At 52.7% G+C, this 12728-nt stretch overlaps 1 protein-coding gene across 9 annotated transcripts in view; it reads right to left on the reverse strand.

Moving 5' to 3' along the window:
* SSBP3 (single stranded DNA binding protein 3) overlaps window positions 1-12523 on the reverse strand; it is a 163862-nt gene extending 151339 nt beyond the window's left edge. For 8 of the 9 annotated variants that reach the window (XM_021684335.2, XM_021684334.2, XM_021684332.2 and 5 more), the window contains exons 1-4: window positions 12387-12523; window positions 11354-11426; window positions 11068-11129; window positions 8305-8389 (exon numbers count right to left, since the gene is read on the reverse strand). In XM_021684335.2, the coding sequence (XP_021540010.1) occupies window positions 8305-8389; window positions 11068-11129; window positions 11354-11426; window positions 12387-12442 (276 nt within the window). In that variant the 5' untranslated portion in view covers window positions 12443-12523. The remainder of the gene's footprint in view (window positions 1-8304; window positions 8390-11067; window positions 11130-11353; window positions 11427-12386) is intronic. The other variant, XM_044914523.1, reaches the window with a different exon arrangement.
* Between the last annotated feature and the right edge of the window lie 205 nt (window positions 12524-12728).

Below are 12728 nucleotides of genomic sequence, written 5' to 3' on the forward strand. Positions count from 1 at the left end.
CTTATGAGAAGAGTATACTTTACTGACCCCATTTTCTACCTGAGGACATGGAGAAACAGAGAGGCTAATCAATGCGCCTGAGTTTGCCCAGCTTGAAGTGCAGCAAGGCGGCACCAAGGCAGGGGAAAGCGTCCTGGATCCCGACTGGGTTTGCACGTTTGAGTCCTACTGGCGACCTCAGGTGAGGCATCTTTCCTCTCTGGAGCTCAGTTTACCTATTTGTTAGATGACTAGGTGACCTCCAGTTCCATCACCTCCAGCCCTGCTATGTACATACACGTTAGATACATCTCTCGGCCGCCACAGAGGGCAGGACGGTTTGCCTTCTCCCACCACCTGTCCCGACTGCATCCTTGTCTCTCGGAAGACGGAGATCATTCTGCACGAGGCTTCCTACGCACTTACCACAACCTGGGCTGCATCTGTCTCTTCAGAGCAGGCACTTGGTCAGTGAACCGGATCAACACCGCAAAACTGCACGGTGTCTCCAGCTCCTGGTCTGGGAGCCTCCCTCAGGCTCGGCCAGGAGGCCCGAAGCGAAAGCAGCCAACACACCAGCACCAGCTCCCCAGAGACCTGCAACGGTGACACATCCGTTCCCAGGCTCGCTTCCTAAGGCTCCTTGTCGGGACTCCTAGTCCCATCAAAAAGCCTAGTGAAACGGGAGGCAGGCAAGGGCAGGCTACATACCGGAAAGGATGACCCAACTTAGCGGCTTTCAACCCTGCCCATCCCTGAGAACATCTACATAGCACATCACTGCACAACTAACCTCCCCTGACAGGCTTCCTTGCCTTCCTCTCACCGCCCCCCCCACCCCCATGGCAGGATGAGCAAGGACAACCCCTGTGCCTAGTTCACAGCGGAGAGAATGGATCTCAAGAAGTGGAGGCTCCCCCAGAAACAAGGGGTGTGGGGCCAAAATGTGAATCCAGATTTCTGTGGATGCCAAGCTGCAAGCCCCTCTGGGTCTTAACCATTTCACTGTGCGGGATGGGGACAGGACTCCTCTGCCCCACATAGATAAGGGGTGCAAACGTCTCAGGGGAGCATTTATCAGTGCCAGCTTGTGGCAGGCCTGCTCGCTCTGCCCCTGGCAGGGGTGTGGGGATGAAACAAGACAGCTGGTATGGAGGGGGAGACTCCACGGCACATCAGGGGAGCCCAGGCACTGGAGGGCATCATAGGGAAATTCAAGTGTCCAGTTCCCTCAGGTCAGCTTGCTCTCCCAGAAAATGATGCTGTTGGCCCCATCATGTTAAAAGTTTTTGGGGGAAACTTTAGGGCTGCAAAGAGAAAGAAAACAAACTCACCAAGCACAAGGCACATTCTATAGGTAGGTGATACTACTCAACTCTCACAACAACCATGCAAAGGAATCACCACTCCCCCCCTACCCCGCAGCTGGGGGGGGACACGAAAGATCTGAAAATCCACCCCACCAGGAAACGACAGTGAGGGCTGGAACTGAGGTGTGCGTCCCAGCTACCAGCCAGAGCCCAAACCTTTCAAAATCCAGAGGATTCAAGACCCGAGAAAAGAAAAGCAAAACACAGGAGAGAAACGTTTCTAAAACCCATTCACCAAGGCTCCAGAAAACCCCATTACCCTGGCGAATCAAAAACAAACAATCGTTATTGTCTATTTGCTGTAAGCTCCTAGCAACATGTATTAAAGAAGTTTATGTGAATCATCTAATGCACTTGTGCCGTGGTCAGAATTATTACCAAGCTAAAAAAGATTAATTTTTCTAAATACTCTAAACCCTAGACACTATTTTAAAGGCTACAGCTAGTGTAACATTTCTGTTATCTTGGCTGACAGGCCCTCAAGCACACACACCTCCCTTCCACTTCTCCCTCTGAAGACTTAAACACACACAAACTCACACACAGAGGCAGGAAAAGTCGGAGGAAGGGGGCGAGGCAGGTCTGGCCTGAGGTCTCCACTAGAGAACCCGCATCCCTTGGAAAATTAAGACAGCTGAAGAGACACTGCAGGGAGAGCTGGGGGTCTCTGGCTCCTTTGGAGCAGTGGTGGGCACAGAACTAACTCTTGGTCCAAGTTTGCAAATGCTTAGCTAACAAAGATGGCATTATGCAAAGACGTGCACACGGCTGGTCTTGGAGTTCAAATGAAGTGACCACGGCCAAAAACTTTGTTTGGGTCCCCACCACTCTACGCCCGCCACCCCCCGCCCCTGCCCCAGCCCCACCTCCCCCCTTGAAATAAAGGGCAAGGATTTGCAATTTGGGGTCTTGCCGCCACTTGAAACCCATTAAGGTGGCCGCACAGCCTGGGTTCTGGCAAAATGCAATTCCAGTTACTCATTTAGTGTTTAATTAGCTACCGATGGAAGAGTCTGGCAGCCTCTGGCGTAAGAGGAATTGCAGCAAACGGGGTAGGAGCCCGAAGAAAGGATGCAACACAAAGTCTAAGCTCCAAGGCGGGTGGGGAAAGAAATGACTGTGTGTTATGTTTTGTCTTTTTAATCTGCCACACAAGGGTGCCAAGGGTCAGAGCCAAAGGCAACTGCTAGGAACTTGCCAGGACCTCTGGGCAGATGGCTAGGCTGGCTTATCTCTGGGGAGAGCATTCCCCAGCTCCTCAGAGCTGGGTCGTGGCCCTTCCCCTCCCATTCTGCCCGCTGGGCCGCCCTCTCCAGCCCCCGCCCCCAAAGGGTTCTGGCAGGCGTGGACACTCCGCGCCTGGCAGGAACCCCAGCTCAGCACATCCAAGGAGAGCCCTCTCAAATATCACTTTGCTATTTCAAACCCACCAAGGACGCTGGACCCCTGCCACAGAGCCACAAATACCTCAGCTCGTGTCCACGCCTAGGCCTCTGGGGCACTTTCCTAATCCCCCCCCACACACACACAGCCTGGAGACACAGGCTCACAGCTGGGGGTGAGGGGGGCAGGAGAGTCCTGCTGTGGGGGCACAGGGGAAAGGGAGCCAGGTACTCCTCCTCAGGGGCTCACAGCAGCGGGGCAGAAAGGGACCTGAGGTCTTCAGAGTGGAGAAACTGAGGCTCAACGCTCGCTAAGGTCATGGGATTCCATGTCTAGTATAACGCCCCAAGTTCTTCACTGGGAATCACAGAGGGGCTGGGGTTAGGGGCAGCAGTCTGTACACCTTCGGAAATCAGGTACAAAGTCTCCTTTGTGGGACACGTATTTTCTGGAAGGAAAAGCCAGAGCTTTTATCACATTTTCCCTGCCAAAAGAGCCACTGTACCATAACAAACTCCCTTCCCGACTCGCGTCCCACCTCCGCCAGTGACTCTGCAGTTCACCTCGCAGGGGCTTCAGACTAGCTCTCCGCTGAAAGCATTTCTTCAGTGACTATATACGGGCGCACCTGGGGCCAAACGCAAACACCTCCCCTCCATTCAGCAGGAATTCTGTTCACAAATGAGGGCTGTCAAAAGTTGAGAGGAAGAATCTGAAAGACCCACATCTAGTCCCAGCTCTGCCGCCACCACCACCTCCCCCCTGCCACCCGCTACATGCTCTTGGACAAACTATCTAAACTTGGGGCGCCTGGGTGGCTCAGTTGGTTAAGCGACTGCCTTCGGCTCAGGTCATGATCCTGGAGTCCTGGGATCGAGTCCCGCATCGGGCTCCCTGCTCAGCTGGGGGTCTGCTTCTCCCTCTGACCCTCCTCCCTCTCATGCTCTCTGTCTCTCATTCTGTCTCAAATAAATAAATAAAATCTTTAAAAAAAAAAAAAACAACAACTATCTAAACTCCAGGCCTCGGTTTCCTCATCTGTGAAATGGGGCTGAAACTTAGGAATAACACCTGACCAATAAAGCCACCGCGAGGCCCAACTGCAGGCCTTCACTGAAAGGCTTTATAAGAACTGCAGTGATGTGAGCGGTGCAAGGAGCCTCCGCGGCTCTCGAACACCTTCAGCTCAGAGGCCACACCTCTGGGTCTTGCCTACCCCACTCATTTCTTGCCACCAAGCGGAAAACACACAATTAGCTACCACCAGGAGGGAAAGGGCTGCTGGTAGCCCAGAAGGCACCAAAGATACTTCTTTCTACCAGCCACACGGACCCGGGGGGAGAGGCAAGCGGAGAAGGTGGCCCCAAGTGAGAGACACAGGTGGCGCTGGGAGCGTCCACCCCACAAAAGACCAGGCCCCAGACAACAGGGTCTAAGAGAACCCAATGGCAGCCCAAGGGCTTTTACCGATACCCTGAGAAGCGCTGCTCTGGAGGGAGTGGAAAACTCTCACAGCAGGTTCCCCGCGTGAGCCTCCTCCTAGGAGCCTCGGGGCTCTTCTGCCTTAGGGTAAACTGATTTCTCAGAAAAGTCCACTCCTGTACCGAATGCCCCAACACTCCACGTTACACATGATCAACATCAGGGCGCTCACGCTTACAAATAATGTGCCAGGTGTTTGTGGGGGGCCGGGGGGAGGACAGACTGTGACTCAAATAAAAACTCACGAATTCAAAGAAAATTTAAACCCCCTCCCCGCTGAGTCACCTGGTTTATTCCAGGTCCTACAGCCTGGCCTCGACCTGAGAGGAGCCTTTATATCACCTGACCCCTGACCCCATTGTCAGGAAGGGGAGACAATTTGTCAGAAACACAAAATCTTTCCCCTAGGAGAGTGGAGACCAGGATCTTCCCAGCTGAGGTCCTTTTCAAAGATCCTTCCAGCCCCACACCAGCTGGGCACGCCCCCCTCACCCCTGCCCTGCAAGCACTTAATACTCACTACCTCCATCAAGGTCTGGGTGGGTACCTGGGCTGCGCAATCTCCCCCACAAACTAGGAGAATCTTTGAATCGCCTCAATGGCAAAGGGAAGGCCAGTTACTGCACTCTTATTGACAAGATGTAAGGTTAACTAGTTAACCAGCACTAGAATCACCTGGCTCAAGATCACCCAGCAGAAGTGAAATCACCAAAGGAACCATCTTCCAGTATTTCAATGGCTGTTCTAGGCCAGGCCCCTCAGTGACCCCAAATTACCTATTTTTTCTTACCCATAGTTCCTTAACCCCTTCATTCAATTAGCACGCATGCCTACTGTGTGCAAGGTATTGTGGGAGCTACAGAGATGAATAGCTCTGTAGATCGATGAATGGTGTCTGGCATGGAAAAAATTAATAAGCTGTGGTTGGAAAGACAAGCCTGAGAGAGAAGTTAGTCGGAATAGGTGCAAACAAATGACACTTGCCACGGACCTGCAGGGCTGAGCCTTGGCAGTTAGGAGCAGCGATTCTGGAGTTGGTGATGGCCTGTGTTTGGATCCTCATTCTACCCCTTAGCTGCGAATTAACCTCTCTGTGCCTCAGCTTCCTCATCTGCAAAATGGAGTTAACAACTCCTCTCACCTGGCCACTGGCAGCTTGAAATGAGAGACTGAACCAAAGCACTCAGCACAGGGGCCCAGCACATGGAAAGCCGCCAACAAAGGCTCTGTATAGATGGTTTCCATAGATAATGAGATGGAGTGATCAGAGTGTGCTGAAAACTATCATAAAAGTCCACAAAGAAGTTAAAAGATGGATAGGATTCGAATGGATAAGAGAGGCATGCATTCCAGACAAGAGGAAGGGGACCTGGAAAGAGACAACAACAATAATTCTAGCAAGAAGGAATGAGGGCTAACTAGATGGTAGCCATGGGAATGGAGAGAACACATGAAGATCTGAGAAGGACAAAGAAAAAAGAGGGTTCCTTTTCTTAGTTTTCTTAAATTTCTCTTTTTTTTTTTTTTTAAAGATTTTATTTATTTATTTGAGAGAGAGAATGAGAGAGAGAGAGAATGAGAGTGGGGAGGGTCAGGGGGAGAAGCAGACTCCCTGCCGAGCAGGGAGCCCGATGCGGGACTCGATCCCGGGACTCCAGGATCATGACCTGAGCCGAAGGCAGTCGCTTAACCGACTGAGCCACCCAGGCGCCCATTAAATTTCTCTTAATTTACCAGTTGCTCCTGTCACCCCTGCAGCCCAGCGCCACCGTGTAACTCCTTCTCCATACAGATGTTCCCTCTCTGCCGCCATTCATCACTCCATTCCTCCCCCTGCACGATCTTACTCTCAGGCCAATGACACCAAGTGGATTCCAATCTAGGAAAAAGGGTTTTGACCCCCAAGTCTGTGAATCCTGGGCCTCAATCAGTGTGACCTCAATGCTTGGTAGCATCTTCTACATGTCCACACCAATTTCAGTACTCGCCACATAATTCTGCCACCATTCCCTAACAAGTAATGGAAAGCAAACACATGCAAGCTTTCACTGCCACCCATATTGTTTCAAGGTGGCAGACCAAACCACAAATTGCCACAACCTTACATCATTTGCTAGAGCACCAAACTTGGTTAAAAATTATTTACTTCTCTGATAGCTTGCAAAAGATAGCACGGACATCCTCTATCAAGAGATTTACTTGAAATAGGCACGTCCACCTATCCCCCCAACTCCAAAATGAAACCATTTGCACAGCAAAACTGGCCATGCAGGAATGGGCTCTCCGTACGTTTTAAAAAAAAAAAAAAAAGGGTGCCTGGGTGGCTCAGTTGGTTAAGCGACTGCCTTCGGCTCAGGTCATGATCCTGGAGTCCCGGGATCGAGTCCCACATCGGGCTCCCTGCTCGGCAGGGGGTCTGCTTCTCCTTCTGCCCTCTTCCCTCTCGTGCTCTCTGTCTCTCATTCTCTCCCTGTCAAATAAATAAATAAAATCTTAAAAAAAAAATAAAAAAAAAAAAAAAAAAAAGGAAGATTTTTACTAGGAAAAAGGGGTCAAATTCACCAACTATTTTTATATGCCTCACGTACCTTCTGGCCTCCTCCCCCAACCTCCAGCTCAGGAAACGCTATGATCATCACCACGGATTTTCCCAGAAGAACCACATCACAAGAGAACCAGTCACCTCACCTTTAACTACTAAAAGTTTACCAGACCGTAAGTACCGTTCGCCAGCTTCTCTCCCTCAGTCCTGGAGACGGCACAAGAACTGGTCCCTTTCCACAGCAGTCTGTTCCAAGGGCATTACCTTTTCAGTCACAACAAAACTTCATCCCGTTGAATAGTCTCAAAACCAGTGAGCCTCCCACGGAATCTCTAACTCTTCGTATTACAGGAAAAACTGTCACCATAAAGATATGCATGGTAATGGGATTTGACCGCTTGTGAAATTCAACCAGATGGGTTCCGGGGTCCTAGGCCAGTTTCTAGTGTCCCAGGTGTGTCCCCCACCTCTGCACGCAGGGGACACACGCGGCCTGGCAAAGTGGGTGGGCCCCGACGACATTCAAGAAACCAACTTCCATGCTCGAGAGCTTGGAGACCATTCCTACCCACCTCATGACAAAGTGCAAGACCAAATAAACCACCTCTTATGTGCATGTGCGCGTGCGCTGACACTCTCTCTGTCACATACACACACACACACACCCCATCTACAAGGCCAGTGGGAAGCGAAGACTGGAAGGAGGCTGGGAAGAACCGCAGACACTTCCCCTTCCATCTCCCACATCCCCCAGATCGTGTTTCATCTGATCATAAATTCTGACTCCAACCCATGTTTGGAGTCTAATTTTTTTTTTTTTTTTTTGAGGGGGACTGCCATGGGAGATGGATATGCGGCAGACATCGCTCTTATAAGCATTTCATAAATCTTAAGAAACTCATCCAGGTAGAGGATGAATGATAGGGTAGCAAGAGCTAAGAGGTGATGAAATTAACTATCTTCACAAGAACATTCTGAACACAAGATTATGGACCAGCCAAGGACCTCAAAGTATACATGATCTTATTGGGCTCAACAGGAGCCCTCCAACACACACACACACACACACACACACACACACACACAACCATAATTTGAAAAGCCTACTCCCTGGAAAGTAAAGAAACAGCCCATTTCACCAAACTTCACTCAACCACCCCTTCTGCTCTAAAACACAAGTTTCGGATTTGCTTCTTCTGCGGCGGTGGTGGCGGCCAATTTTTTTAATTAAACCAACACCAAGGAGGCTCAGCCCTTTCCTCAGCTAACTGTCCACTCTGAACATCAACCTCTCATGGCTGAGCCCTGAACACCACCATTTAATCCTCCAGATAGGTATCTATACTCTTTTGCATAATTATAACATTATGAAACACCGTCCCCCAAGTTAGAACAGGGCAAGGGCAGCAGGGAGGTGGGCAGAACAAAAAAAAGGCCAGGAGAAAACAAAGACCACTGCCAATTGGTTGTGTATTTGCTTCTGGTGCTAAAGAAGTTAGAGCTATCCAACCCTGTAATTATTGCCAGGATTAAAAATTTGTTACTCACGTAATCATGAAAGGCTTTTGCTTCACTCGAATGTTCACAAGTGTCTCGCCTTTCAGGAGCTGCACAGTAAAGGTCCCAAAATACGCTGCAAGTCGAAAAATGAAATAAGATCGGGTTACTAATTATTACTGGTGTACCAACGACAAGTGTACAATGTGCGGGACTAACAGCACGGCATCTCCCAAAGGCTCCAACCCCACATTTCCAACCTTTTGGGCAAACTTGGTCTTGAAAACACAATGGACCAACCTCTTCTGGCAAGCCAGACCTTTGTAGTAAGAGTGTTAGTTCTCATTGATCAGGCACCTACTGTGCGCTGGATGCCTCACACCCATGACCCTGCTTGTAACTACCGCAGGGCTATAAGGTAGATGACTATCCCTACTTTATTCAAGGGGCAACTGAAGTTTGGATGGATTAGTACAACCCATTTACGGGTGCCCAGAAAGGACAGGTAGGAATCTGGATAAGAATCCAGGCCTGCTTCATCTGTGCTCCTTTTACCCCCATCCCCCCAACCAAAATGGCTACATTTCATAAAAAGGTTAAGCTGTCAAAGTCAGGACTATGATTCATATGCGGAGCAATCTGGGTGACTAGTAATAAAGGAAACCTACAGGTTCTTAATCCCAGAGCCCAGAGTCCACACCCCCACCCCTCCCATCTCACCCCCACTCCCATCCAGGCCCACCCCCAAGGAATTCTTATGCAAGAACCATCCCCCCCCACCCAAAGAATGCATGTCAATTAGCCAAAGGAGATGTTGTCCACAACCAAGTATCTTGTCCTTTCATGTTAAAATAGCCCTCCCCAGAAAGGCAACTGTCCACCTATCCAGCAAAGGGGGGGGGGGGCCAGGAGGAAGGCTTAGATATCTCTGCTTTCTCCCCCTCCAAGATTTGGTGTAGTCACCCTAACACTTTGTATTACATGAGAACAGACCTACAAGTCATCTGCCAGCCAGTAAAACCTTACACAAACACAGGGTAGTCATTGGTATTAATACCGGGCCTTAGAAACCCTCTCCAGGTCAGGAGCCCAAGGCCCAGGACTGGGAACCCACTTGAAGGAAACGGGCACCAGAGCAGAAGTCTGATTCTCGGTCTGGTGCTCCTGTCCCCAACACCAACAGCTAGCTCAGCGGGTCATCAGACAAGCCATCTCACTCAAGGTGTCTGAATTCCAGGGCCTGACTAACTCCGAATGAGCGCTGGGGCTTCCTCCCACCTGGAGAGCCTCAGCTGTCATTTGCTCAGTGTCAAATGGCACAGAAGCAACTTCTAACTAACAAGACCACGGACACAGCCACTCAGAGCCACCACTGCTCAGGTCCAGCACAACAGACTCTCCACGTTCCTGGGGCTGAGAGAAAGGCAGGACAAGATGGGGGGGGGTGGCGCTTCCGGACAGAACAAGAAAATCGGAGGCTTCTAGTAGCTCCAGAAGGAGGCTCAAAAACATTCTTTTCTGTCCCCTGAAGCTGTACACATTTGATTAACTTCTCCGCACACTGAAGATTTCGAACGCTACAAACTCCCTGGCCCCTTCTCAGTAACTTTTACTCCTAAACCTGTGCTTCTGCAAAATCCGTGATGGTCAGACACACCACCCCGCTCACATACTCCTCTCCAAAAACAACCCCAGAAAGCCTATCACCCACTCCTACAGGTAGAATCCTCAGGCCCCAACACTGCAGTTCCAAGGTTGGCAGAAGTCATTAAAAACTCATTTTCTCTGTGCAAGTTAGAACAGACACTTCATCCCCCCGCGTTTCAAAGAGACTCGGAACAGTAACCTGAACTGGTGGTCAGGTAAACGCGCGCTAAGATCCCAAGACATGGCACTCCAATCCCTCTGAACTCCACCAAAATATCAAAAGCCATTCTGCTTTCTTGTCCTTTTCAAAAGGATGTCAAAGACTCGACCAATCGGTCCCGCAAAACATCCAGGTCTTACACTCACAGTGACTCACTCCTGCTGACCCTAAGCCTCCGTTCTTACGCAAACCTACAAGGAGACCAGACCTACAGATCTCCCACCCCAGCAGGACCCAAATAAAGGAGGGAAAGGGTCAAAAATAAGGGAGAGCCACTAACTACCAATCACAAGCACTCTGTGAGGTCAACGCCAACCAGTTAAGGTTCTTGGTAAAATGAAACTTTGTGGTTTTAGGGATGCTGGGGGTTGGGGGGAGGGCCCACAGAGGAGAGGAAGGTCCAGTCCGTCTGAATCAGTATCTTTAAAGGAAGTGGCAGCCCCTTCTTGCTTTTTCTCAGGGTGCCTGGGAAAGGCCCCAGTAGAGTTGCTCTCTCAAGGTTTTGAGCTCACAGAAGAAAAAGGGACAGGCCAGTGGTAAAACAGACCTGGTATCCTCTCCACCCTACCCCACCCCCACTCCCTCTAATTAAAGCAGCATGCAGAACTGACAAAAACCCTTCAAGGTTTTTTCAAGCCCCCCCCCCCCACCACCGCCTGGTGCCCCAGAGAGAGACAGAAAAGTAAAGGAGTTTCTGTACAAACACTAGGCACAATTTAGTAGGTTCTCAATAGGAGGGGAAGAGAAGGCAAAAACTTCAGGCAGCAGCCTCTCCTGTCCTTTTCCTCCTTCACCAGCCCTGGTCTGAGTGCCCAGAGGTGCCCTGTTCCATGCCAAGCCCAAGAGCTAAGGCATGGGAGTCCGCTCCAGGCCTCCTGTCTTTGTTCACCCAGACCCAGGTCTCAGAACAAAACAAACACACACACAAAACTATCACACAAACTTACCACCACCACGAGTGCAAAAACCCAGGCGGTTCTCCCAACGTGATGTTTTTTTCCCATCGAATCTGGAAAGCAGAGAGTAGAGACCGCTTAGAGGAGCAGAGAGGAAGGGTGGGCTGGGGGCTTCCCAGAGCCAAAAGGCTGAGAAAACCAACTAACAATAAATGCCAAAAGGTGATAAAAATTCAAAATGGTGGCCACAGTGGTTGCTCCTGAAAACAAAGGCTCTAAGAATAGTGGGGAAGAAGGGGTGTCAAGAAATTGGATGATTGGGGGGAATTCCACTCACCTCCGACAAGAAGGTCTGTGCAGATTTCTGTGCTCCTACGTGCAGTAAATATTCGTAGACGTATAAAGCTAACCTGGAAAGTGGGCAGGGGGCACAGAAAGAGAGGGAACGCGTCAGATCACACGGGGCGCTCGCTTCTGGACCTTGCCAGCCGTCTTCCAGCCGTCTGCGCTGTCCCATTGTGGCCCCAACCAGAGGTGAGCAGCTAGCTCGGCCCTGCCTCGGGGCCGCGGGTGGAAGCATTCAGGGGGTGGGTACCAGGGGACGCGTTGCCTCGAGCCGCGAGGGCTAGAGAGCAGCCCCCAAACTTGAACTTCCAACTGGCATCGGGGCCAAACCCACCTAGGTCTCTCAAACTCGCAAGCCTCCCGACCCCTGAGCCTCCCTCCTTTTCCCGACCCACTCGTTGCCACCCTCTCTCCAGCTCTGAGGGTCCAGGGAGACTCAGTCCTGGACTCCGGGGTGCTCAGCGCGCTCTGGAGAGGGCAGCAAAGCGCCACCCTCACCAGTTCCCCCCCCCAAGCAACTGTCCCCCAAGCCCAGGGCCAAACCGGCGCCGCCGTCTCTGCCCAGCGCGGCGCCCCGGACCGCGCGGGGCGGGCGGCGAGGCCGAGGGCAGGCAAGGGAGAGCGCTCCCGGCCGAACAAAGCCCCCGGCACGCACTCCTCACGCCGCGGGCGGACAAAAGGAGCCTTCGGGGCTGTGGGAGCCACGCGCCCCCTGCCCGCGCCCGCGGGGCAAAGTGCGGCCGCCGCGGCGGGCGCCCAGCCTCGCGCTCCGGACCTCGCCCACCCCTCTCCGAGGACCCCCGCGGCCACCAGGTGCCCCCTCCCCCGGCGGCGCCCCCCGACGCCCCGGCCTCCGCCGCCTCCCAACAATGGGCTCTCCCACGCCGCCCGCCGCGGCCTCGGGGAAGGGGCCAGGCAGGCGGCGCCGGGCCCCGGGCGCAGCAGCCCCCGCCCGCCCACCTGCCTCCCACCGGCCTCCCGCAGCCCGGCGACGGCGCGGCCGCCACTTGGAAAATAGGGCTTACTTTTCTCGAGCCTGCCCGTCCGAGGGCACCGCCGAGCCTTTGCCTTTGGCAAACATGGTTTGCAGAGAAGAGGGCGCCGAGCCTCGCCGCCGCCGCCGCTACCGCTCCGGCTGCTCCCGAGCTGCCCCCTCGCTCCCGGCCCCCTCCCCGGCCTCGCTCCCTCGCCCGCTCGCGCTCTCCCCGCCGCGCTCCCCTCCCTCCCCCCCCAGGCGCTGGCTCCGCGCTCTTTCCAGCTGTCAAAGCGTCAGCCCCGGCCGCGGCCCCATCGCCCTGGAACTCCTCCCGCGCCGGCTCGGCCTGGGGTGCCGCTGCCGCCGCCGCCGCTCGCCCGCCGGCCCGGCC

The sequence above is a fragment of the Neomonachus schauinslandi genome, chromosome 4, assembly GCF_002201575.2.
Source record: "Neomonachus schauinslandi chromosome 4, ASM220157v2, whole genome shotgun sequence".
NCBI lineage: Eukaryota > Metazoa > Chordata > Mammalia > Carnivora > Phocidae > Neomonachus > Neomonachus schauinslandi.